Below are 28,000 nucleotides of genomic sequence, written 5' to 3' on the forward strand. Positions count from 1 at the left end.
GTCACTTACTCGTTCTTTCTTTTCCTTCCAGCATTGTGTTGCTTCGTGGGTCATTATTATAAATTATACGCACATTTCGTAAAGGTTTTGTATGGCTCGCAGAGCTATTGCAGGTTTACATCTAGAAGAGTACCCAAAGCTTTTTAATTCTTTTTTTTTTTACAACAAATTTGACACACAATAAAATGCTGACGTAGGGGAGTGACGTACGAAGGTAGGTACCGGTCTGGTACAATCCTCACAGTTTGGCAACCCGAGTAAGGTGAACTCCTCGCAGGCAGTCAGGGCTAGGTACATGAGCAAAAGTGATGCCACGTCCAGTGTAAGCAGACTTTATCGGGGATATTTGCTTGCTATTGTGAGTCCTGTTGTAATGCCGAAAATGAAATGTAAATGGCAAAAATAAAAAGGGTGGAGGATTAAGAAATTTGCGCATTAAACTAAAGCCTCCGCAGCTCAAAACCCATCTTGCATACTGCCAGTGTGCTGCCCCTGACAAGTCCATCTGAGAAGTGTTGTGGAATTGGTGGCAATGGCTAGAAGCCTTGTGAACGTAGTAGGATGGATACGTTTTGCATTTCGTGCATCAAAAACATTAGAAAAACAGCCAAAACTCCCATTTACGTTATTGTTTTTGCAGATAGAACTATGTATTTATTCACTTCGTTTTTGCACTTTCAGAGCTACAGATGAAACAAACAAAACAATGTATAGTGTCTATAATGCCATTTTTAGTGCCTACAGCGAGATTTTTAGTGCCTTTTTTAGAGGCCTAAAATAACTTTTCTCATGCCTAGACATCCGGGCTCTAGATGTGATACAGGCAAAAATCGGGGTTTATTAGGCTTGTTTACGTATCATAAATGTAAAAAAATGCAGCTACAAAATGAGAAGCGTGCTCTATATCTCTGGTGCATCTTCCCAAGACTGTTCATATATTTCTAGCATAGATTGAAGTACTACTTTGCTTACCATGACGCTGTTACAAGCCTTCACGTAAAAAACATCAGCAAGATGTACAGACTTAACTTTTGTTTCCACCTCAGGGTACAGTACATTCAGTGATTCAGTGATTTTCAGAAGTCTCATTCGCTTCTCGAACAACAGACAAATAGCGGTACGTCTGGAAACTCGAGTACCCTGTCTCCAACCCCTCATTACACCACAGGACGAGCTCACTTGTGAACGTATTCACCGAATGCGTGGCTAGTGTGTAACTGTAACAGTGACAAAACTCAATGGTAGCAGGTTCGTTCCCGGTAATGTACCCCGGAGTGGGAGCTTTCCGGATATCTGAACTCCGGATAAGCGAGGAGACAAGCTTTTCTCACTTCACTGAAGATATAACTATGAATGCACATAATAAATAAATGCCTAATCAACAAATAGAAAATTACATGTACTTCCTAGTAGATCCACTAAGACTGCAAGAAAAGCTACAGAATCAAATCAGCGTTGTACCTCGCCTGCAGGATTGTGACCCGGCGTGCTCTTTCCTTGTACCGTCGAGCAGCGACACTCTTCATGTGCTCAGATTGTACGCGCTCTCTGCGTGCAGCGTGCACCTGTGCATCTGCTTCTCTGCGCCGTTCTCGCATCTCCTGTAACAGAAGAGTAAATGCTTTTGAAATTTTGTGAGCATGCAGTACAACATGGCATAGATGCAGGCAAAAGCGGGTGGATGAACTCAGGTGGTGCCCATAGCTCAGGCTTCAACAGTGTGGCACAAAATAGGTTCTGTATCGGGAGTAAATTTACAAAAGTGGCTTTTGTTTCCTCATGTGATGCATCACAGGCTCAGCTCAGGAAGTGACACACACTTTGAGTTTACGTGTGTTCCTTATGCTCTGCTACAGGAACTAAGAGATTGCATTTATACATCCCTCTGCTTTGTCTGCTACCTATACAAGTAAATATACGAAAGAGAGCTTTTCACAGCATAGGAATATATCAAGCAGAATGCTCACAGTGCTTTTGTCTATTTTTCTTTTTTTAATGCATCACCTGCATGCCAAAGCAAACAGAAGATCTGAGAACAATGCAAGAGCTTGCCTAGAATACTTGGTGGGTTGTGAAAGCAGAGCACGGATTTACAAATATATACCAATCAAGTGTCGCATATTCCCTCTCAGAAATGTACTGTAACTACTTTTTAATAGTTTAACTATAACTACTAACTACTTTGTCAAATTGTAGTTTAACTATAGTGTAACTACATCACAGCCACACTAGTTAAAACTACTTTGCAACTAATATATGATGTAGTTGTTTACCTACATTTGTAACTACTATGATATTTTGTGTGCGTCATTGTATCTGTGATTGCTCAGGCGTAGAAATAGCATGTGAGTGTGTCGGGGGGCGAGAAGAGAGTGAACTCCCACACTCGCAACAATCATAGCACAGCGTGTGCCCCTCCATACACTACAGATATAGCGATATACGTATGATGATATGCAATTATAAAGTCATGACCTCCAATTTGACGACTGGGGGGGGGGGGGGGCGTAAGCTTTTTCAATGTGCTGTGTGTGTCGATTGTTATGTACCCTGATTAACACAAAAGACATACTTTCTGCTCATGTGCTGTATGAAACACTGTAGCGTTTCTATATGCAAACTTCATTCCGTGTCTAACCAGTCTAACTCGACCAATACTCCGACAGCAAACAGTCCTGTTGCAACACGTTGGATACTGCCGTGATACCCCGTCGAAAATTCTTAAAAGATGCGAAGTAGTTGCGGCCTGCTGTAATCTGACTCTGTAGTTAACTACAAAAAATAAGTGTAACTAGTAGCTATAACTACCATTTTTGCAAGTAGTTCAACCTCTATATAACGAATTTGTAAATGCTGGCTCTTTGTTTCGTTTAATAGAGAAATTCGTTAAATGGAACACTCCAAGTGAAACAAAAATGGCCACTGCCACTACCTGTGCCGCACTACTGCAAAACATCATTTGTCATAAAACAGGTATCGAGCTGCGAAGGGCACGAAATATCGAGCTTTATTCATCTCGCAACGCTAGGTAACACGTAACTTATGCACAATATCGCTGGAGCGTTCGCAACTTCGTAACTAACAATACAAGTAAACAACACCACAAAACAGCAACACTGTCATCGGGATCAACAAAAGCAAATTAGACTTCGCGAGAGGCCAACAATGCGAGTTTTCGTGTCCAAAAACAGGTGCAAAGAGGCCCTCACGCCGGTTTCGAAACGACATCAGCATACCAAAAATTACCGGCGACAGCGGCCGCACATAGCTACATGCTCCTTTTACCCTTTTACGGCGTGCCTACAGCACATGACAACCGCAGTGACCAACGAAAACCCGCATGAGGACAACGGATAGGGGAAGGTTGCTGCTCCTCCTGTTCGTGATGAAGGGGAAAAACACATGCAGAAGGCTTTTGTCGCCTAGGGACTTCATTAAGTAGAGGTAACCAAACGAACTATTTAGTTAAATTAAGCACGAAAATGCATTGGAGTCTATTGGGACGTGTATGAGTGATGGAAATTCTTCGTTAAACAGACGATTTCGTTGAATCGACATTTGTTATTCAGAGGTTCAACTGTAGTTCCTAACTACTTTTTGACTACCATGCAGTAGTTTAACTAGTAGTTTAACTACACTGCACATACCTCACTCTACAGCTTGTATATAGTTACGACATAACGAACTTTGTTTTACAAAAGGTGTATGCCATCACTACACACCATGGAATTTTGAGTTTAGTCCATCTGACGTCAGATTAAGCACAGAGGTCTCATTGACCAAGTTTTTTTTTTCTATAAAGAAGCTCATCATATCAGATGCTAAACAGCGGTAAAACAAATGATTTTCACAGGGTAGTTTCTGCAGGAAGAATCAATTTCTTCTTGATTTTTTTTTTTTTTACCAAAGGGTAGGTAAACAAATATGGGATGAAGTGGTTACTACGAACTGGGGCCTAGAACTAGATGTACTACTGCTCCTAAATAATAATTCTACATCATGCAAAGAGCTTGGTACACTGATAAGAAAACTTGTATGGATCAAACAGGTTTTCAGTATGTCAACCATATCGCATCAAAAATTCCAATTCTTCCACTCTGTTATTGTTGCATCTTGCTGGTGCCACAGGTGTGGTAAAAGAAAAGACATTCCTAGGTAAGCTTAAACTGCAATGTTGCATTTTATTCGTCCCTCGCATTCCATATTATGTCGTATTCCTCTGGTAAACTAACTTGCCATGCTGAAGATGAGTAATGCAGTAAATACAACTTCATGAAGGATCCCAGAGACCATGAGTAGAGTTTCTTTTTCAAAAGCCCAGTAATCTCCTGGTCCCGCTTACATGAAGGACGAGGAGACTCCTCAGTGCTGTCCTCGGCAGCTTTGGCAGTACTCTACGCACAAGCAGAGTTGAGAACTGTAGTTTATGCTTGAAGCACTACCAAAGCCACTGGGCACACCACTCAGGAATCTCCTCAACATTTGTGCAAGCCGGCCGTGATGTTCTTGTGTAACACCTGTTAGAAACAGACCTCCATACCAGCGCACAAGCGTGCCAAAAACTTCCATCCAATTAACATCTGCATTACTTTCAAGCACAACGGCACTTGGTGCCTGCTGTCACTTGCTCTCAGTCATAATGCCAGTTCCTGTCCGTGTAGGCTTTGCTGTACATCACACTGGGCCTACAGGACCTTCACAACCAGGAAGGGAACAATAGATGAAGCAGAAGAATACAGACTTTATTTTGCATGATGTCATGCACTACAACCATTTTCGTGTGGTGGTGCTCTGCTCAGTCTGCATAGTCTTCAACCGCACTAGAGGGTCATGTTTTAGAACAGATGGGTGGTGAATGACGGGTGCATGGACAGGAGCAGGGAACTGGATGGAAGTGTCTGTCCAAGTCATGGGTCAGCATTTTCCTAAGAATTCATTCAACATCACATCATGGTCCGTTTTCCGCAAAGCCCATCGCATCACGTCACCATCATAAACCATGACATCACAACCCCATCACTCAACATCAACTTCAGAACAAATGATGTCATAACTCATTATTGAACTTCAACTTCAAAATTTGTCACATCATAACCCATAATTCAACTTCAACTTCAGAACTCATCACATTACATCACATCATTCAACTTCAGAGCCCATCATCGACTTCAACTTCAGAAACTATCACCGACTTCAGAGCCCATCATCGGAATTCAACTTCAGAGCCCATTGCGGTTTTGAAGCTGAATTCCTATGATGGGTTCTGAAGTTGGTGCTGGGGTTTTGAAGTTGAACTCCGACGAAGGCCTATGTTAGGTGTGCCTGGCTGCTTGATTACAACGCTAGTGTCCTCCTCACTTGTGTTTGCATGGATTTTCTGGTAGTGGCGGCGAAAGCGTAAGCGAAGGAGGGGTATGCTGCTTGAAGGGTGTGGTCAGCCTGCTCTTGGTTGGACTTGGAAGCAGGCTATACCAATGAAGGAGGAAAGGGAGGGATGCCACGTTTGACCTCTTCTGTCGCGTGTGAACGGTGGCGGGAGGTATGTCGCTTACGTGGTAGGGTTGCTGCACATTGTTGCGCCCGTTGTTGACAGCTAAGTGAGCGCATAGCACATTGCACGTTCATGTGGCTTCGTACGAGCACCTTGTCTGCCGTGTCATTTTTCACGCATGGCGCGTGAGGTATTAGCTTCGACATCACAATACATCGTGGCCTGTCACTCAGTATTACATGAGTTCTTGTGACATGATGTGTATTGACACTGGAAATAGCCATCATGAATGAATTCAGCTACGTGTGATCACCTACGCTGGACATATGTTCTTACTCTAGTTCTCTCATACTGGATGATGTGAGCCCAGCAATTTTATCCAGGGAGGACAGCGAGCTAAATTTATTCCTGAAAGTGCCCCACAGCGCAGAGGACCCCGTCGTATATTGAGAAAAGAACTGGGCAGCATATCCCCAGCTTTCCAAGGTTGCTGCTGTGTGCTTTGGTGTTCCTGCATCGTCGGGTTCTGCTGAGTGACCGTTTTCCATTGCAGGACCACTGCAGAGGACACGCCGTTCATCTCTATGCCCAAGGACAACTGAGCACCATACTAGTTCGAGAGAATGTGAGGCGCAAATTGAAGTGAAGACTGCAAGGAGCCCAGAAGACCAGCAATTTACAGTCCGTGAAACAGATTTTTTTCCTCTCTCCCGATCTGTGCATAAATATGTATCGACACAGTTTACAACAATTCCCACTCTTGCCTATTTTAATTTGATGTTTGCAATAGACCTCTCATCATGCTCACTTGACTCTAGTGTTAGTCACTTTTTCAGGCAACTTTGCCAAAGTATCGTGAGCAAAGTTAGAAATTACTTTCTATTTCACTTCTCATTCAAGCAGGCAGAAGGCAGAATGCTGGCTTCTTTTTTTTTATTTTGGCACACCCCTTGCCACGTGCGAGGCGCCAGCCTGGCTACTGCGCATTGCTGCACGATGTACTGGATGTAAGCTACCACTTTTTCGACGTGTTACAGAGTCATGTCGCAGCAGAGCGTTCGTTTTTTGGAGTTACTTGTGCATTTTTTAATGGGGAGGTGATAGGGCCACACTTGGCAAAGTTTTATGAAAAGTGCGCAGAAAATGGGAACTCGCAGAACTTGGAATTCCGATTCTTGCTTTGCGCCCAATTGACAAAGTATATTCCGACCTCTGCTCCCAATTGTGACAATACTAACTGATTACGCATGCAAAGAACTAATTTCGGCATGGTAGCAAGACCTTTCATTTCTCATTGAATTTCATTTCCTGAACTTGAATGTTGGTAGTAACTTCGTTACATATTGTTAGAAGAAGTCGACATGCTAACCTCGTTGCGTGCGCACCCACTCTAGCGCACCTGCCCACTTTCGAAATAAACTCGTCCCGTGCACACACACTGTTGCTGGCTCCCAGGTTTACTGCTTTCTCACAGGTTATGGGCCCAGACCACTAGAACTGTGGATATGGGAGACAGCAGCAAGTTTACAGTTGCAAAGCTCACGGACGGCAATTATCAGGTCTGAAGTTCAAAATGAAGATGTTACTGACCCAGGAAGGAACGTGGACGTACATGGACGGACCTACTCCACAGACACCCTCTGCAGACTGGACGGCTGGTGATGAGAAAGCGCAGAGCACGATTTGCCTCAGCGTTGAGGACAATCAGATTGTGCACATCTGTAATTGCGGCTCAGGGAAGGCGATGTGGCAAGAGCTACACAAGGTTCATGAGCGAGCAAACCTTAGTAATAAGCTCTACCTGCTAAGGAAGCTCTACCAATCCAAGTTAGCGAAGGACGAACACATGCAAGGCTATATAAGGCGTACCTTGGAGTTAGTCGAGCGGCTGAGAGGGATCGGACAGGAGACCACGGATTTCCAGGTAGCGGCTCTTTTGCTCAGTGGTCTCCCGGAGAGCTACGAGGCGCTCGTGACAGCCCTGGACGCACGGCCTGACAACGACCTGACGCTGGAGTACGTCAAAAGAAAACTCGCGGACGAGTATATGAAAAAGTGAGCATCAAGTAGTTCAGTGTCTGGTTCGGGAACTGCCCTTCAAACGAAGAGAGACGACAGTAGGAAACCTTCGTCCGGTGGGAGGCATTGCTACTACTACAAGGAGGAAGACCACTTGAAGTGGAAATGCCCCCGTTTGAAGGGGCGCAGGAAGCCTCGGCAGCGTGCTAAGGCAGCAGCGTCCGACCGCTCGTCATCGTCCGAAACTGCATTTCTCGCCGCTCCCGAATTGCCAGGTAGACCATGGTATGTTGACCCTGGCGCTACCAGCCACATGTGCAACGACACTGGGCCGGCAACGTCACTGACCGCAAGTAAACAAGTGGCTACATCATCCTGCTTGGAGACAGCCCGGTCACTTGGTCCAGCAGAAAACAGTAATCTGTTGCTCTGTCGAGCACCAAAGCAGAGTACATTTCCACGGCTTATGCTTCACAGGAAGTTTTGTGGCTGCGTCCATTGTTGGAAGATTTCGGACTAGTCATTGATCAACCGACACCTATGTTCGAGGATAATCAGGGCTGCATTAAGCTTGCCCTTAGTGAAGGGATCCACGCCAGGGCAAAGCACATCGATGTCCGTCACCATCACTTACGTGATCTAGTAGCACGCAACATCATCAACTTTCAGTACCGCGAGTCCGCTGACAACATCGTGGACGCTTTGACGAAACCTTTACCACGACCGAGACTGGAAGCGTTAAGGCAACGGATGGGGCTCATCAAGGGATAACCTGTCGAGGGGGGGTGTTAGAAGAAGTCGACATGCTGACCTCGTTGCGTGCGCACCCATTCTGGCGCACCTGCCCCACTTTCGGAATAAACCCGTCCCGTGCACACGCACTGTTGCTGGCTCCCAGGTTTACTGCTTTCTCACACATATTTAGCTCAATGATGTAACTCGTAACCAGCAAACTTTGGGTGGCAATTAACTTCCCCATTTCTGCTGAAATGTACTTTATTGGTGATGAATATCTAAGAAATAGCAGGTACGTGCTTTACCTGATGGAACACTGCTGTTCGATGGATGTTACACGCACGCGGATCAGATAATTCCCCCAGTGACTCCTGTGTACTACATTTAAAATAAAAGACATCCACAAAAGAAGCTTGATCTTGTGCTATTTAGATCCCAATCAAACAAAGTAAAAAAATGCAATCTAAGAAGACATAAAATAAGTCTGCATAGTAAAACGCGCCTCGTCAGCACGACAACAATCTACAGTCGTCTAGTAAAACGCGCATACGTGACCCAAGGGGAAGGCTCATAAGTGCTCACAAAAGGCACTATTGGGTTCCCATAAGAATTTTTCACGCTGAACCGCAAACATTGGTTTTGCAGGGTGCGCATGTAATCGGTATTTCTTCCTGACACTGTCTTGTTTCAGCTCCGGCCATGACAAGCACTACCGCAAGAAGAGTAAAGATACAGACAGGCCGGTCGTGAAGCCATACTTCAAGACTATGGACGGTATGGACAAAAATCGTTCAGGGAAAAGCATGTAGCAAAAAAAAAAGAAAGAAAACACAAATTCCCATTCTATATACGCACATTATAGTGGTAGGCGAGCAAATGAGTCAAACAAAAGAACCGCGACGCGTAGACCACGCAACCGCAGAATGCCAAATTGCCTCTCCATATAATCTACCACTTACATTTGCAACCTACAGTTGCCTCTGGCTACACGACATTGTCCTCCGCGCCCCACTACGCAAGAGAGTAACGCATTCCAAACACTTTCCCTCTCTGTGTCCACCAATACACAACGAAGGTTGGAGGGCATCCGCTAGGCATCTGCAGTGTCAGGCCCCATACCAGACATGAAACGTTTATGTTCGCTCCGTGCACTCGAATACACATTTACCATTCACTCCACACGCGTTTACACAAGTAACAGCCACAACACGTGAATGTCAGACATTGACTAAGCATTGTAAGCTTCAAAACTTACTATGAGGATTTCGAAACCTATCCATCATCTTCAAAAATACCTCGCACAGACTTCAGCTCCAAAACCATCACGCTGACATCGCCTTCAAAAAAATCATGCTGACTTCGACTTCGAAACCCACCACGCTGACTTCAACTTCAAATATACCATCACATCACATTATGCCCCTTCATTCAACTTCAACTTCACATCGCATCATGCCCTTCATTCGACATCACGTCATTATCTGTGAGGTAATGGCGAATGAGGTCAGTGAAGGCCATCATGAATGTATTTGCTGACCTATGGTCCAAGTAACAGTTCTGCGCTGTAGTGCGGGCAACATCGGAAGACACAAGGTGGAGACATCTGATGTCACCGTCATTTACAACAAAGATGTCAGTGAATTCCCATCAGAAGGTCGATCTAGCAGACTGACTTCATGATGATGAGAATCTGAGATTGATCATGACTAGGGTCTGAAGTTTTCGGGTTTTACCCGATTCTTCCTCGAATTTACCCCAAAATCGCACATTTAGTGGTTTGGGTAGAACCTGATTTCTAACACAAATGTAACTAAACTCCGAAGCTCTTTTCTCCTACTTCAATGTGAAAACGAAAACTTTCTTCACATGGAGACTTGGAACAGTGTCATATTAAGTGAAGTACTTTAGTACTTTAATCCATGTGTATGTTTGCATGACCATGCAGATTTGAATTACCATTCCATTCAATGCAGGTCTGAATTGCCATAGACCTTCAAACACTGTCCTCATTTTGTCACAGACAGTGTTATTACTTAGTTTGGAAGCTGTTTTCTTTTTACATTTGTGATATGTATAGCAAGCCTGATAGACCCGATCTTTACTTGTATCACATAATTCCAGCAATTTTACACCGCAATTCACCCAAATTGGATGCTTCTGCTTTTCACCAGATTTTTACCCCCCAAATTTGGCAAAAAAATATTTCCTCAAAGCCTGACAACCTAGCATGCGAGTTTTGATATCCCTTATTGCAAGGGGCTTTCACATAGACTTAAAGCAGCTATCAGAGAGGCACAACGTCGGAAGACCTCAGCTTACCTTTTCGAATTGCATAACGGAGCTCTGTAGTAAACTGGCATTGTGTGACTCTTGCTGGATGAGATGCTGTCGTTGCATGACTTGGAGTTGAATGTCTCTATCTTTCTCTTCAAATTCCTGTTGGCCACAAAAAAGCCCTTCATCATGATAAAGGCTACAGACTTATCCAGGGTGGCCACACACTTGCTGCAAATCTCAGGGCTTTTCAATTTTGCGGTCACGATCAAGTTATCTGGGAACTTTGGGCCTGCCTTTTATGATCCAGACATTGAATTTCTGGAGAAGTGGATGAAGTAAGCAGCTCCATCCAAGTCAGCAAAATTTGTTGCAGTAATATCGCAGCAACGTTGCCATGTCACACTGATTTTATACTGCTAATGTCTACCCCTTTTTACATTGCAGCAACACTATATAGAAACAACATTGCAGGAACACTGCATTGACACATTGACACAACACTCACCGGTAATCACACCCAGATATTCTACAGTGTACAATTCAACATTTTATACTTGTGCAGTGCATCTGCACCGAAGACACGAAAGCAATAAACGCCGCCAATCTGCTTGTCTCCATGACTTTGCTTCTTTCTGATTACTCTGTCCTTTTTCATATTGAGCGTCGCAATGTTCCTGTGACACTGCCACAACATTGTATCAGCAACCTTGCTGCCATGTTCCATCACAGTTGCATTGGAAACATTGTTGCAGAAGCAAACTAACAATGTCGGCAAAGTCGGCCCAGGACGCGTACTAACCCCCTTGTCCCCCACTCCTTCCTGCTGTCCCCTCTCCACGTCTGTACGCCACTCATAGCCACTGCTGCATCGTAACTATAACACGGAATTTAAAATTTAAAAAAATCAAATTTGCTCAATAACTGAGAACACAAAATATTAGATGCCATTGGTGAACGTAGGTGAATGAGGATGTTGATCTGTATTCTATACCTACCACTGCAGTTCATTAACATCAGCTCTACTAGAAATTTTGTGAACACCTGGGTAGAGCAACACTCTGATAGAATGATCAGTTATTGTATTCCCATGAACATCGTTATAAACAGACTCGACTGTAACACTCAACTGTATTTTTCGGCTAGATCACACATTAACGTATGTACAGACATTGTGTTCAGTAAAACAAGCAGTGTAAACCAACCTGCTTGCGAGCCTTCAGGCGGCAGCTTTGCCTTTCAAGCTGTGCAATCTCAGCCTGGAGATCCTTTAGAGTATCTTCAATAGACAAACCCTTGCGCGCTTGTCTCTTCTTTTCTTCCATTGCCTGCATAACAGTGGTGGGTATAAGAAATGATACGCATGGTCAGCTATTTACTTGCACCTCATAAAGAAGAACGGAAAGCACCTTGATCATGCATTTTCTCACTGCATGGTACGAATATGTGCGACCTTCAGGAACTGCACACATATTTCATCTAGGAAGCTCACATTCGGTGAGAAAATTAGTTTACAAGAGTGCGCACAGTGGTCGCAATCTCTCCCAGCTGCTTCTGGTGTGTTCTGACATCTTGAGTACTTCTATTGGCTGTCGAGAATAGGCTGTTCTGCTTGAGACGTGGGACAGGCGGAGTCCAACCAAAATGCACAAATAAATAAATAATAAATAAATATGGCATGCACTTCACGCATGGGCAGATGATGTGATGGTGCAGAAGGAACTTTTCTGACCCGCAGGATGAAAGCCCACTTGCACACCAGGATTGGGTGCTGCACGTGTACTTTTTCTGCAAATATGTGTCCCAACTACTTTTTTTTTTTTTTTTTTTTTCAGCACTTCCATACTGCTCCTTTTGCAGAAACCTAAGAATTTTCACCACAAACGGCATTTGCAAGCTCAGACCACCATACATGTGTATGACATGACAATATTTCATGTTTGGATTTCATTTCCACATTTACATTTTATTTCCACAGGGCTTATTCAGTGGTGCTATATACACAAAAGAGGGGAAAAAATGAGGAAATAATGAGAGGGGAAACAGGCCAGTGTCTATCAGTGCAAATGTATCCTGAAAAACTTCTTTGCAGTGTGCCAGCTAGCTCTCTTGCCTGCAAGCGGCTACAAGCAAAGCCAGTGGATGGTACAAACTCATCCCTTCTCATCATCCTGACATTTTCTGACTTATGTTGCAGAGAAAATGATGTAAGTGTACCATGACTACATAAGTGCAGTGCAGTTTTTTTGCAGCACTTAGGTACTACATGGGTGCAGCCGAGAAATGAAACTGCTCTTACAACAAGACAACTTCTTCAGGACTTGCCCTTTCAAAACATAACCCAAAATAGTCAGGCCATGCATAAGATTAAGACTTTGTTGTGGCACGACTATGTCAGAGGCAATGTTAGCAAGATTCCCTTGAAGCGACCTCTCATGATGGCTCAAGATGGCGATTCGCAAAATTGTGCGAAGCATCTGGTGGGTTGTCAGTATCTGTGGAAATGGTACAGTATATAGAACCTCACTATAGGGAACACGCATATAGTGAAGAAATTGATATAGTGAAAAAAGATCATGGTCCCGATAGAGCGAAATGAGGACCTCCGCGTAAGATGACATTGATATACTCCACTGTTTAAGTGGTTTATTAAAGCTCGGGCAATGAGCATCCCTGTATGCAGCCCATTGATGAAAGAAAAGGCTTGGGAACTGGCTTTGAAGCTGGGATACGACCTGCTGAAAGCCGTTCACTACATACCGTCATCGTGGGACTCTGTATCCCAGGAGACCTAGCATCAGCCACAAATGTGTTCATGTAAATATCAGGGACACATATGTTTCTCATTTAAACAAAGTGTGCACATTCTGTTAGAGCCAATCTCTGCTGTTTATGAGTAAAGCCCTTAGCTTTCAGCGATTCCGCTAAACCCCGCGGAAATGTAGATTCTTCGCGGAATACGTGCTTTTGCGCCGAAATTCGTGGAACAGGCAATATCGCGTTCGGTTTTCTAAATTCTCATGCAGTTTTCATCTGTTGGGGAAATTTTCTTCGTTAACTGTAAAAGCAAAAGTGAAAAGCACAAGAAACAAAGATGTGGTGCTAACAGTGAGGAGCATCAGCGTTGCAAAACTTGAGGAAGGAGGGGCCAGGGGCCGTCACGTGGACACGGAGCCAACCAACCACGGTCGCGAAAACTCACCCTGTAGGCGCACGGGCGACTGGCGGCTGCGGGCAACGTCGCATAACCATGACTTGCTTGCTGCGTAATGTCACATCTGAGTACGAAAACTGCGCGGGGCCCTGCTCGTGAATATAAGGCCGTGGGCTTTTATGAAGATGGCGGAATTCTTTTTTGTAAAGCTTGTGCAAAATCTGTTGATCATAAACGAAAATCAACGCTTTTGCACTACCTAGCTAGCGAGAAGCATCACATGAACGCAGACAAGCTGAAACGGGAACAAGTGCAGCAGTCAAGTGATGATGCGAACGCAAGGTTACAAACCCTGGAATCCGTGATGAAAAGCAAGGTAGGCAAAGAACACGTGGTAACAGAATTCCTAGAAGCCCTAATCTCCACCAATATTCCGCAGGAGAAGGCGGACAACCCCAAACTTAGAAGCTTCCTCCACCGACGAGTGACTAACGATGGCTCCATACCTCATTCTGGCACACTTCGCGCTCCCCAGCTATTCGAAAGACATGTAGCTGCTCTGAAAAACATATTGTGAGGATCAACTGTCTCTGTAACAGTGGACGAGACCACAGAGGACAGGTCGAGGTCTGTCGTCAATGTTCTCTTCATGAAGCCACCGAGCAGCATGGGCGAACGCCTGAAGCCAATCCTCGTCGAAGTGCAGTTCGTCGACGAAGTAAACGCGGGTATCATCGGCCGCATCGTAGCCAAGACGGTGACGACATACGACATCGAGTTTGAAGAAGTCACGGCTTTCATAAGCGACAACGCTGCGTACATGATCAAGGTGTAGAGACCATTTACAGTAGAGTTATCTGGGTGCCGCCATCTTAGCGCATGTCACCTTGCGCGACATTGCTTGCCTTCTCTTTCGGCTGCCTGTTGGCGCGGCGCACGCAGTATTGCGGTGCAACCCAGAGACGTTTTGCCCGGTTTTCAACTTTTTGCAATGAATTCTGGGTGGAAGGATGACACAAGGTTGGCTGGAGCTTAAACGGTCAGGTGAGTGCGTTTTTTATACACTATAATTTAAGTTGCATTTGCTCGATTTAGGGTGACATTTCTGCCCTTGTGCGTCCTACATGATCGGCCCCACTATGCTTGAGTTACTACACATTACGGCGTTCTTTTTTTGTGTGTTTTTTTGCTTTGGTTGCACATACGTTACGTTATGGATACGTTCCTAATGTAATATCGTAAGATGTGAAATCTTGCTTTTTATCGCAAGAGTTGTGGTATAACAACTACCGTTCTACTGCAAGGAACGTAATCCCTCCTACTATGGAGGAAGTTTATTGTCACAATCAGCAGTCAATGCCTACAGCAGAGGTTAGGGCTCACACAGAAATGCTGAGCCACTTTGAGGACTGCATTACTCACCCTCGCTGACTTTCCCGGTTCGAAATCCTTCCTATAAAGATTCGATACCCGCCGTTGTCGAATCAGCTTGTTTTTCTCTTTTTATGGAAACTCATGCATTGCAAAAGGCCTCGAACACGGGCACTCTTTGTGTAGCGACGGCTTGTGAATTTGACAAACTGCTTCGTCCCACACGATCAGATCTCCGTCACAGTTTCTACACTCAATCACGGAACAAATCTTCCCTCTCCTTTTGCACATTCTGCACAGAACTGTAGCACAGCGGCTAAATATCTAGGAAACACTCACGTAGGCAAAGGCACATAGGTGTGGCGGCCCATGGAAGACAATCAAGAGGTGCCTCTACAGCCACGCGCTACAGCGCTCGCACGGCAGTTCTACCGGCACCGTCCTAGCGTGAGGCCATGTCCATCTGCCCGCTGGGACATTCCATCATCGCCGGTCAGGACTCATGTAGAGGGACACCACCTCGTATTTGGTGACCCGAACTATGAACACCATGTTCGGCGTAATGCGGCCCAATACCATCCCAAATTTCTGGAAGCCCACCTCCGAAGCCATCTCCAAAGGTACGGTGCATCGTTCAACCGAGGAACCGCTGGGCGACGACGCCAATCCCTCGCAGCTCCACTCATCGCAACGCCCGGCCACGCAACGCCATGATTGTACCTATCTACCCAGCTCACGTCACAATGGTCGCACACTCCACGTCACGTCGCCACACGCTTCGTGATGGCACTCCTCGGGCTTCCACCAGCGGCACCTTCCCGAGCATCACGCTCCTGTACCGGTTGCGGTACGCCACTGTCGACAGCCCTACCCGCATCTGCTACGCTTGCGGTCCAAGAACCCTGCCCGCCTCGCCTTCCCACCAGGCTTCCATAGATGATGCTGGCAGCCCATCCAATTGCGATCAAGAGGCACCGGGCCAACGTTCCACCGGGGACCCGCATGGAGGCCACCGAGTTCTACTCCTGGTCTCCCCGTGCTTCGCGATGGTCCTCCCCGGCACTCTCCTTGGCGACACCACGAGCTCACCGCTTATGAATCAGTCGCGGTTCTGTCGCCCCCTCTCTGCAACACATCGGCCTACCTGCCTGCTCTCCGCTTCGGCCCTCCCCTGGAACCCTCCCGGCCAGCTTCTGTCGGCACCATCCATTCCGCCACTTCTGCCCACTCAGCACAAGTCCAGACGTCCCTGTTCCACGTGTCGCCCTTCTTTCTCCTCTTCACGTATCGACGCGGACCTCAATCGCTAGCTCTACACCGCTCTGCGTCTGAGGGGAGTGATGTGGCGGCCCGTGGAAGATGATGAAAAGGTGCCTCTGCTGCCACGCGCTACGGCGCTGGCACGGCAGTTCTACCGGCACCGTCCTAGCGTGAGGCCACATCCATCTGCCCGCTGGGACATTCCATCATCGCCGGTCAGGACTCATGTAGAGGGACACCACCTCTTCTACATAGGCACTTGCAGAAGGCAAGCAATGGCGGGGCTAGTGTGACGCCATCTATTAGCACCTGAAGCAACTGGCTGCTGTAAATGGTCTATAAAGAACACATCCGACTCTTGTGCAAAAATTCTGTACACATTACTTGTGTTGCGCATACGGTGAATCTTGTGGGAGGCACTATGCAGAACTCTTTTGAACTCGTTGACCAACGATGAAAGATGAAAGTCACTGATTTCTTAGGCAATTTGAGGCTTTGTTTGTATCTGTCCCCTCTATGTTGTTCCAGCCTCAGAACATCAGTTTATCTCTCGTTGACCAGTTTGTGGCGGCAATGAAAAAAGCTTTCAGATTGTCAACCAGCAAACGTGCTCTCTACAAATCGTGTCTGGAATAGTGTGGTGTACAAGAACTCAGGAAAGTCTGAAGCTTGGTAACGTATATGTAAAATCCATCGAGTGCGATGCGGTCCACTGTTATGGTGCAAGGAGATGAAATGGTCGAAGTAGGAAGCGCATCTTTCTTACCATGCGTCTTCTGACCACCCTGATTACGTGCTTGATAGCGCCTTTGTAACGATCGAGTATCATTTCAACCAAGAACACGGCAGTGGATATCAGCATGCCCGTTGCCCATAGTAAGAAAGGTGGCCGCAAATCGGTCATAGTCAGCGCTTTCTGTTCTGATGTCTGCCGGAAGTTGTCGTTATGGTTTTGATGCGACACTCTGAATGCTTCCAAGTTCCGTGCCCTTACATATAACACCCACACCCTGAGTCACGATTTTCTGCGTGCTGTGAAGGTAGGGTGAAGCAAGTCCCATCACTGGGCCCAAGAGTAGGCTGCAGCAACAGCATGCGCGCTGCATCAGCGTTTTGGGAAAAAGACTGCAAGCCTTCTCAAGGATGCAGAGAGCCAACAGATATCTAGTCATAAAGCCTACAATGCTCTCTTAACATTGTGGGGCTTTTTTAAGGCTGCAGCGCAACAGGACTTCGAGAGCCTAATGCTAGCTGAGAATGTGGCAGCAATCGAAGCTTTCCACATTTCTAGGAAGCTAAAAGATAGAATGAAGAAAGCTGCCGAGAAAGCAGAGAGCTACTTGGAAGGATCTGACACGTGGACGTTTTTCAAGTGCATAAGGTGTTTGGACCCTCTGCAAATCACTTCACTGACACAGGACCGAGAGCACTACAGTGCCATTCCTGGACTTGCAGCTCACTCAGCCATTCTGTCTGCTGAATGGCAGTTATACCTTAAAAGTGCCAGTTACAACCCACTTTCTCAGTTTGTTTCAAAAGAAACACACTGTGGCCCAGATTTTGATATCATGAGCTTCTGGTCCGGAATGAAAGAGCTTACGCCTACTTTAGCATCGATTGCTTTGCAGTACATCTGCCTGTGCCAATCAACTCAGCTGATGCTGAAAGCCAATATGGAGACATTGTCTAAAAAAAAAGGTGCTCACTAAGTAATCAAAACACAAAATATATATTGATGCTAAAGCACAATAGCTACTTGGATTTGTAAATCAGCTTGTGCTGACTTGTTTCCTTTGTTTATCGGGAACCTAAAGGCAGCTGCAGTGCTTAGTTTGTGTATTCTAACTCAAGAGGAGAAATAAAATACCATTTTGTGTAGCCTAGTCTATTTGCAGAGCCGCGGAAAGTTGCCGTGGAATCCTTTTTATTTCCGTGGACACTAGAAGATTTTGAGATGCTGCTTCACGGAAAAACTAATTTTTTACCACAGAAATTTAATACATTTATTTATGAGGCATTTTGTGGGTTATACATTGTAAAACAGGTCAACTCCTGGTATAGTGAAGACCCTGATATATGTAGTGAAGATTTTTTCTGGTCTGGACATCTTCAGTATAAGGAGGTTCTACTGTACACTCAGAAATCGTTTGTGGTGGCTTATGTCTCGGCACCTGCGGCTGTGTCAATATTTTTGGTTCGTAAGAAGGACAACTGCCATAAACTTTAATTAAGAATCAAATTTGCAGTCTCCCCTCATGTGTGCCCCTCAATGACAGCATCGAGTCCAGTAAACACGTCATTCCATAGCAGATGATCTAATCAGGCAATTCGACTATCTCAGATAATTTTTTAGAGAATATGTGTGTGTAGAAGGACTAACATGGCAACAGGGTCATGGCAATATCACATGCATACAATGGACAAAGCACCCCATGCACAGTCTGCTCAACTGAGCTGTGTATGTGTCGACGTGCAGAAAGATAATACAAGGATAATTGAGAACAAAAACTTCCTAATAGACCTATGCTTCCCTGGGCTGTGTGTCAGATGTAAGAAAGGGGAGGGGAGGGCTCTGGCACTTAGGACTTAGGCAAGACAGTGTCAGCGCATCATACCTTTGCTGTGCGTAATTGATGGTGGAGGGCAAGTCTTGAGGCCCGAACACGAACCAGACGTTCGGACAGATTTCGCTGTATGAAGGACAGGTGGCCACCTGTGTTCTTGGTTTCCGTCTGCTCTAAGCGCCTTTCGGTGTCCCAAATAGCACTTTGCTGTACAGTGATACAGAAAGCTCAAACATGGGCACAAATTAATGAGAAAACATAAAAATGACTCAACAGCAAAACTGACTCGTATCTACGCTATTTCATGAATACAATGCACACGCACATCGGAACATGAGAAACAGACACAAACCCGAACATTTGGGACCGTTTGCATAACACACGCTTACTGCTCGTGCAGGAAGCGCTGCCGAAACTGTTGAGATTGAGTCTGAGACTTGAACTCAACTTTTATGCAAACAGGCCCTGATGTCTCGACATTGATAGAATTAAGAAGTAGTTTGCTTACAAGCTCCTGGATTGTGTCGTTCTGTTGCTGCTCAACCTTATTTTGATTGTACAGGAGAAGGTATGCATTTTGAGTATTCGATTCAACCTCCTGCAACAGAAAATAACGGTTGTGCACTAGAGCAACGAAAAGCATCACCAGTTACGAGGGATTGAAGATAATTCACTGTATAGAAGAGAATTCCAAGTGAGTAAGACAGGCACAACCATATCACAGAATCATATCGAATCCACTTGTCGGACCATATCCTCCCATGTAAATGGACCTCTTTGCTAGAAAAGCGCGTTGCATCCAATCTGTTACATAGACATGGATTGAGATGATGAATGCACATTCAAGCAGTGGAAGTTGTGCAATGGGGAAAGGGAAGGATTATGGGAAGGCATTTGGTGCGGGTCACTTGTGATCAGTTCATCGTGGATCAGTTGCTGCCAGCAGAGCTGAGAAAATGGCAGCAAGTTTACAGTCAAATGCTCTTTTTTTTTCTCATGAACTCTAACTGAAACTGGTCTGAAACGTAGAACAATGTATTTATATAAAATGCTCATGTTCAAAACTTCCACAGGCACATAATTGGGATAAGATTTGCACTTGCACAGCTTTCTCAAATACATAATTGCACAACACGTTGGTGTGCGGCGATTCAGAACTTGAACAGAGTAGTGTGTGACATATTGAGGTGTCGTGACAACGCACATGCTATGGCTTCTGAGCGGAAAGGGTATAATGTCTTGCCCAGTACTGTGGTGGCAGTAGCAGGGAAACTAGACCTTAAGTGCCTGTACTTCAGCACACTGGATGTGTAGGCCCTAGAGTCATGTTAGACAGCTGCTCTGTTGCATAGAATTCAGGGATAATGAGAAGATATCCCCTGATGACTTGAAGAGTGACCTCGTTTGGTATTTTTGTAAATTTTTGCATGATGTGATTCATTCATTTGAAAATGAATGCACAGTGGGTCCACAGAGGACCCCAACTGTCCACTGTCCATGGTGTGCTGCAGCAGACAAACATTGAATGTCCCCTCGTGTTTGTCATGTAGCTCTTGAGTAATACTAACGAACTCCCTGAGTAGCTTCCAAGCTTGGCTTAGTACTCCTGCAGAGATGCTCTCATTGAATAAAACAATTTTAAGAATTAACAAATAAAGCAAATTTGCACCAATGATAAAGATATTTCACTCATAAGCATCCTTTCATGCATGGAACACTGTAGTACCAAATAAAAATGAGCCAGATCTTCCAATTGAGGGCTTTCCAAATGTTGCTCATCTCGAGGCTTCGGAAAAGACGGCAAAGCTCATTTGGCAAACTTATATTTCGTAGGTGGTTGCCCAGGTAATGCCTTTTCTGAGGACCAAGATGACAGACCTTGAGTCCCTGAATATACCAGAGGAGTGTAATTTGTAATTTGGAACACCAAAACGCTCTGTGTATGTGATCAGGAACAAAACTGGAACCAGTTCCGAACAGCAGAAGGGGATGGTCATTTTATGCCTTCATATGATTCTCCTCTGTTTAATGTGGTTCCCGCATGGCTCAACATTTCTACGTTGGTCCTCGTTCTCACACATCGGTGTTGTGTCGAACACTTTGTCATGCAGTCATAATTTCTCCTGGACGCATGCAGGACGACCATCCAAACTTCCAGTTTAGCATTAAAGCGTTTGGCACACTGGACCAGAGGTCTAGCTATGTAGTTTACGAAGCAGCAGACCACTATAAACTTGCTGATAATTGTTGCTCTATCCTTTTTGCCAGGCCACACCTTCATGAAAAGGGTGTTATAATGGTTTATGAACTGCCTCAAAAAGATGTTCATTTTTGGGTGTTATGTTCGAGCCCATATCCTTGACAATATCACATTCTAAAAGTGTTGCAAGGGTTGGATCTCATTTCACATCACATAAACAGGCCATCCAGAAGGATTGATTCGATGGCTTAGGTGATGTGCGTCCACTGGCATTAATATTAATAGTAATTCAGCACTCTATGTCGCAAGACAACTGCGATCTTGAGCGATGCCACAGTGGTCGGGTCTGTGGATTAATTTTGCCTACTTGAGGGTTCTTTAACGTGCTCCGAAATCTCGATACACGGCACACGACATCTAACGTCCCTCGCGGAAGACTCCATGTCTGAGCAACTTGTACTCTTCCACCAAGTTGCCACCAGCCTCGGCCGGGTTGAAGTCACGATCTTGGAAACGGCAGGCAGACATGCTACCGACTGAGCCACCGAGGGCGGCTATTGACATTAATGATGTATGTACTCATGCCTCATTAACACTTATAGGTATCGACTGCCTCATATATGTCTTCTACTACATAATTGTTTTTTTCTTCTTCTATAATTATTGTAATTTAGTGGGTTTTGTTCAAGTATTCTCCTTGGCTGCTGAGAGACATAAATCGTGATAAGAAATCGCTGCCCAGTAACTGCTTCCACTAGAAACTGGCATCCTCCAGGCAAGGCTGAAGCTTAGCGTTTCTTTTAAACCCCATGCTGCTGGTGTGAGGTCCTAGATTTTTTAGATGTATTGATAAAATAGGCCACAAGATGGCCCTAGGTAGACTGGGTGTGGCCCGAGAAAGACGCCGCAGTACGCCACCGAGACACGGGAGATTGGATGGCTCACGTTAGGTTCATGGACTCTGAATGTAACCACGTACAATAAAAGTGGAGAGTATCTCAAGCCAGTGCCAGCTGTACTGTTTGGGGCTACACATCCAACATCATAACAATTTTCTCTCTCGTCCTTCAACGCAAGAGTTTGGTTTTGGTTCCATGTTATACTACATGGTAACTTTCCTCCAAATTTCTTGTTGCCACGGATGAAGTATGCTCATAACATGAAATTACAAATGCGACTTAAGAGGACACAGAAGGAATGGGTCAAATAATAAAAGATGCGTAGACACAACTGTGCGCAGTCTTTCACCTTACGGGTTAAACAGATTATGGGGATGCACAGCCACTAAGGCAAACAGACAGAAATACACAATCTGGATGAACCAGCAGGCAGTGTAGAGAGAGGTGTCATGACAAAGTGCTATTAGGAAAAGGTGAAGAGCGCGCCCCGAGTTTAGTACGCATTAGCACTAGATGCATTATCAGCATCATTATTAGCAGATGCATTATTATTAGACTCAGGGCACACTCTGCATTTTCTGCTAATCTTTTTCCAGGACGCAAGAGGCGACAGTGTGCGCTTTCCCCCTCTCACATTAGGGGTGAAGGAAAGACGGGTCTCCGAAGGTGCGCAATGAACAAAATAAAGAAAGAAGTGGTGTTCCGCCACAATTTTTTTTGCGGACGATCTACCGAACGGATTTTTGTTCTGAAAACGGCTACGATATCAGGTCACCGAAAGGAACATATGTTCTCATTGGGACAACTTTGTATCTTTTATAATTAAAAAGTTAATTAACGATTTTTAAGTAATTAGTCATTTGACGGTCGAGCAACATTTGGCCAAGTACGTCTGCCGGCGCAGAGATGAGAGAAGTGAAAACAGCATGTCTATAGCCTTTATAGTTTTTTTATCAAAAATCCGTATCGCCTAAAAAAAGACACCCTGTATGTATATATATATATATATATATATATATATATATATATATATATAGATACTCATTGAACGATGCGACAGCACCAGAGGACACGTGTTTCGCCGTGTTTGCGGCTCGTCGGCCCTGGGTAGCTGCGCATCGTTCGGGATTGGCAAACCAGGGGTCACTCAGCGAGCGATATACACCTGGGAGGGTGACTGACCACTCCTCAATGCCACAGTGCAAGCCAGTAAATTATAAAGAGAAGAGAATATAAATTATAAAGAGAAGAATTATAAAAATTATAAATATATATATATATATATATATATATACATCCACTCAAACGTTGCCTGCCTGCGTACTGCTGATGAGGCCCAAGAAGGCCGAAACAGCTGTCCAGTACTGGCATGGCGAAGTTTGAGTTACAAACATATACATATATAGATATATATATGAGAAAAAAATTAGTCAGAGCTCTTTGGCTGCACGTAGAGTATATGTTTATAATTTGATCCGGCACTCTCCGCCGAGGACAGCTGTTTCGCTCTATTTGGAGCTCATCAGCCTGTCGTAGGGAAGTGATATGATCTTGGGTCGGCACTAACAGTGTGTCTCGGTGAGTCATCAGTGCTCCACAGTGACGGCGCCACCTGTGGGGGCTACAGTGCAAGCCAGCAAGTACATATACAAAGGAAAAATAGCCGAAGCTGTGTGGCTTCACGTTGAGTGTATGTTTATAATTCGATCGTGCACTCCCATCCTCGGCCGGGAGTCCACAAGTGTATCTCTCTGGTTATTATGACAACTCGTTAATCCAATTACAGTAAACCCCCAATAACTCGAAGTCATAAAAACAGGGAAAAATTTTGAGATAAGCAGGGTTTCGAGTTAAGCGAACAGCAAAAATTACGTTGCCATGATGTTACCACAATGCACTATGTTATGAAACGTAAAGAAAGCAGCGTTGCTAAAGTAATAGGGCTCGCAAACAATTCCAAAGCCATTTTGTTTTAACATCATCTGAGAGGGAATAACTCCGTAATAGCAATCTGCTTGGCATTCGCGTCTCGGAACAAGAAAGCATCTTCAAGCACTTGAATGCAATGCATGAGACGCTCTTCCCGGCACATCACTACCGTGGGCACTCTTGACAGTTTCAGTGTCACTCATTTCACCACTTACTGGAACATCGCCGTCGTAAAGCGCATAGTCCTCTAAGTCACTCTCCCCACAACGTGCGAGGTGCATCACGTCGTTGCGCAATTCAATACAGCCACCAAACTCGTCTGCTGGCTCCGGTACAGCGGTGGAAGACCAGAAACCCGCATGAACGAAACAGTTCACAATAATGGCTTGATGATATTGCTGCCAGGCCTTTGATAAGTGCCACCTTCGGCTCCAACGTCGGGGACTTGCATGTGCGTTGTTCAGTCATCACGCCGCGAAGAACAAAACAAAACTACGAAACTGAGAGGCTGAGACGCTTGGACGAATGCAGAGGAGGAGGAGGAGGAGGAGGAGTGACGTTGAGTGGAAAAGGGAGTGCGGTCTGCCTGCCACAGCTAGCGGCGCGTGAGTACCTAGAACCACGGACCGTGCAAGGACTGAAAGGCTTTGACCTTGTCCTAGCCTGGGGTACCAAGGAATGCACGTTATCAGCCGTAGGTATGGTGACCTACCGGTGATGGAATTTCGTGATATCCGTACTGGGGCAAAAAAAAGCTTCAACTTAAAAGGGCCCAAATACATAGGAAGCATTGGGACAAGAATCGGAATGGCAAAAAAATTCGAGATAACCGATATTTCGAGATAAACGAGTTCGAATTAACGAGGGTTTACTTATGACCAAACTTCTGCGGACGGATCGAGTAGAACATGCATATTCTGCCCACGGCATTATACCACCGGCTGTTGATTATTATCACCGACTATGAACAGAGTTTTGAGGAAGAGCGGGGGAGAACACACTGGCGTTCTGCCCCTGCACACCGACATTGCAAGCCTTCTGTTCCACAAAGTATGGTGGCACCGGGTGATGCATGTGTCGATGATGTCGTCCAAAGCAAAACCCCGTTTTTAGGTGAATTCATTCTGAGTCATACTTCTTGCACAGTTATTGCATTGTTCTTGCACTTTTGACCGATTTCTACCAGGAATAAATTGTAAATAAACCACTAAGTCCTGTGCTTCTCAGAATGTGTAGCAGATACACGCAGTGTGTGTGCATGAGGAGGGGAGGGAGGAATGATGTTCTCCAGGTGTTTCTCGTTAGTATGACAATTCGCTTTATGACCAAAATCGGTGGGAACGGACTTGCTCCTATTAACCAGTTTAGACTGCAAATGCTTATGCTCCCTTTCTTCGTTTTTGAAAATGGGTTTCCTTTGGTCTATGGCATTTCTCTCATGCCAAAGGTTAGTGGTAGCCAACATGGTTCCTTAAAAGGGAGGGCAGTTGAAATTGCACAACTTGTGCCTCACGTGAGTGTTTGTTCTGAAGCGTAAGCATTCCATCGTAAACACTGGATTGCTGCTCGTCCACAGACCTTACTGAAGATAAATTATTCACAAAGTGGACTACCCTTTGCGGGTATTTTTTTCTGGAAGAAAAACTTCGCAGAGTGTAGTCAGCCTCTTTCTGCAAGAGCACCCGAATTTGTTAAGCACAGATGACCTCTTTAGGTAAAAAACTGAGTAAGTTGTGGGACTAAAAACAGTTCAAGGGCAGAGTGTCCAGTTCTTCCCTTTATATATCGTAATTTAATTTATAATCTTCCGCATAAGAGTTATCGAAACTGTAGAGTATTGCATTTTGAGATATAAGCAAATTAGATTTCAAAATACTGTGTGGTGTACAGAGATTTGCTGTACACACCTGCATGTATCAAAGCGCAGCAGACAGCAGCAAAGCTACTGTGATACCTCGTATTGCAGAATTACAACAGACTTGCTACTCCATGCCCTTATGCAGCAAGGTGCAGCACATTGCTCCAGACCTGTGGTGTAACTGTGCGCTGCAGATTTGCTGTACCCAGCTGCATGTATCAAAGTTCGGTAGAGAGTACCAGAGGTACAGTGGTACCTCATATTGCAGAATTACAGCAGACTCGCTACTCCATGCCCCTATGTAGCAAACTGTAGCACATTGCTCAAACCCACTGCGTAACTGTGCGCAGCAGGTATGCAGCAGATTTGCCGTACACAGCTGCATGCATCAAAGTGCAGCAGACAGCAGCAGAGCTACTGTACTACCTCATATTGCAGAATCACAGCAGACTTGCTACTTCATGATCATAGGCAGCAAAGTGCAGAGATGGAGAGAGGAGAAGGAGTGGGGGACAGGGAGGAGAAGAGCCATTCCCAAGAAAATGTCTTCCAGCCTAGCTCCGACCTCGTGCCTACATCCAGCTTGGCCGATTTATCCAGACCTGCCCCCCCCCCCCCCCCCCCCCCAAATGTTTGGTGACAACTCCCTAACTTGTTTATCTGTGCACCCATGTCGGTGATGATACGTCAAGCTGTTATGACGTTACTGCAGTTACTTCATAACAGCAAAACATATCATTATGTAAAATTGGGGGAGGTCAATATTACGTGTAATAATGACCCCCCAATTTTTTGCAACCCCCCCTAGCATTACTGGAATGCAAATCTGATATTTCACCATCCGAGCTTGTAGGCTGCTGGAAATTTCATCAACGGGATCAGTTGACCGGCGAAAGTGTGGAAGAATATGTCGCCGCCACTTCAACCTCGACTGAGGCTTCAACAACGGGAACGCCAGACACAATTCAAACCTCAACCACATCTGGGCAAGACAAGCGTCCACCACGAGTACTGCAGCAATTCAGCAACAACCTGGTACAACACATACAACAGTGGAGACAATGGACGACGTCAGTTCCAGGTTATCAATAAGCGTAATGCTGAGGGGCAGGTTCAACCATGATAATCGCGACCCCTTGCTGCAGCAGAGATTGCTGGCAGAAAGGAACATAACTTTTGAATGTGCATATGCGATTACATTGGCGACTGAAACAGCAGAGAGACAACACCGCCAGATCTGGTCAGTAACGGAAGAAGCCACTGTCAACTTAGCAGGCACGGGAACAAAGAAGGGGGCGAATAGGCTATAGTAGCCCACACCCGGTGGATAGGCTACATTAATAGGAGCAAATCCCACATTTAGCACCCAACGTGATTTCGTCGTACTCTGGATACTCTGATAGAACGTCGGTAGCTGACTTCCTATTGGGGATGGAGACCTATCAGGTTGTGTCTAGAGCGTCCAACGAGGTGGTGCTATTACAGGTTTTGTCAGTAATGTTAGTAGGCGAAGCAACCCGATGCTGAAGACTGCAGAAGGCTTTTTACCTCGATGGCGGACTTCCGGCAGTGTTTTAAGGAGGAATTCTTGCCACCCGATTATGCAACGCATGTGCATGACGAATTAGTTTTTTTGCAGACAGCATGCTGACAAGAGCCTCACTGACTGTGTTTACAATTCCTGCACTATTTGCACTCACTGTGGTGCGTACTATGGTGCGCATTATGCAGTGATGCGTATTTAACATTGGATTTTTTCCACACTACTCTCTTTTCCAGGGATGTGTGTTATACACTGGAAGATATGGTAGCTGCCTCAAACCGCAACAGTACGGATGGTACCTTCCGTATTCTGAATACTTTGGCCACATTGCATACGTGGTTTTCAACTAAATATACACTGGAGCATAGCAAAATGCCATGTCAAAACCAGCTCTTGACAACAACACTGAAAGAATGATTGAAAATCATGCGAACTGGTGGCAAAGATCCGTAACGAAAAAACTATAAGCTCTGTGTGCAGGCGAGGTGCCGGCACAATTGCTGGAGCTAGCGCGCCCCTTGACGGCAAACTGAGCATCTTGTCAAGCAAAATTACGGAGAGCATAGAGAGCGTGGCTACGCACTCTGTGGTGCCATCGTCGTGTGTGGTCGTCACGGAATTTCTTCCACTCAAAGGGACTGAAACCTTCCTCAGATGAAGCAGTACTGAAAAAGGAACCCTTCTTTTCGAGTCTGGTCATGTT

The 28,000-nt window shown here is 45.3% G+C and overlaps 1 protein-coding gene, 1 long non-coding RNA gene and 1 pseudogene across 6 annotated transcripts in view; 2 read left to right on the forward strand and 1 right to left on the reverse strand.

Moving 5' to 3' along the window:
• Positions 1-28,000, reverse strand: part of LOC135394278 (uncharacterized) — a 93,995-nt gene that overhangs the window by 15,462 nt on the left and 50,533 nt on the right. For all 5 annotated transcript variants that reach the window (XR_010422814.1, XM_064624952.1, XM_064624951.1 and 2 more), the window contains exons 10-14: positions 19,377-19,466; positions 18,920-19,075; positions 11,725-11,847; positions 10,565-10,681; positions 1,462-1,601 (exon numbers count right to left, since the gene is read on the reverse strand). Coding sequence is in view for 4 of the 5 variants with exons in the window: in XM_064624952.1 (XP_064481022.1) it covers positions 1,462-1,601; positions 10,565-10,681; positions 11,725-11,847; positions 18,920-19,075; positions 19,377-19,466 (626 nt within the window). In the remaining variant the exon portion in view is untranslated. The remainder of the gene's footprint in view (positions 1-1,461; positions 1,602-10,564; positions 10,682-11,724; positions 11,848-18,919; positions 19,076-19,376; positions 19,467-28,000) is intronic.
• LOC135394279 (uncharacterized) lies at positions 1-28,000 on the forward strand. The gene is made up of 5 exons (XR_010422815.1): positions 1-6,172; positions 12,612-12,726; positions 13,203-14,049; positions 14,113-14,717; positions 27,534-28,000. It is a non-coding gene; the product is annotated as an uncharacterized LOC135394279 (long non-coding RNA).
• On the forward strand, positions 16,385-18,310 carry LOC135395157 (uncharacterized; annotated as a pseudogene).

This window comes from Ornithodoros turicata, chromosome 5 (assembly GCF_037126465.1).
Source record: "Ornithodoros turicata isolate Travis chromosome 5, ASM3712646v1, whole genome shotgun sequence".
NCBI classification, from domain to species: Eukaryota; Metazoa; Arthropoda; class Arachnida; order Ixodida; family Argasidae; genus Ornithodoros; species Ornithodoros turicata.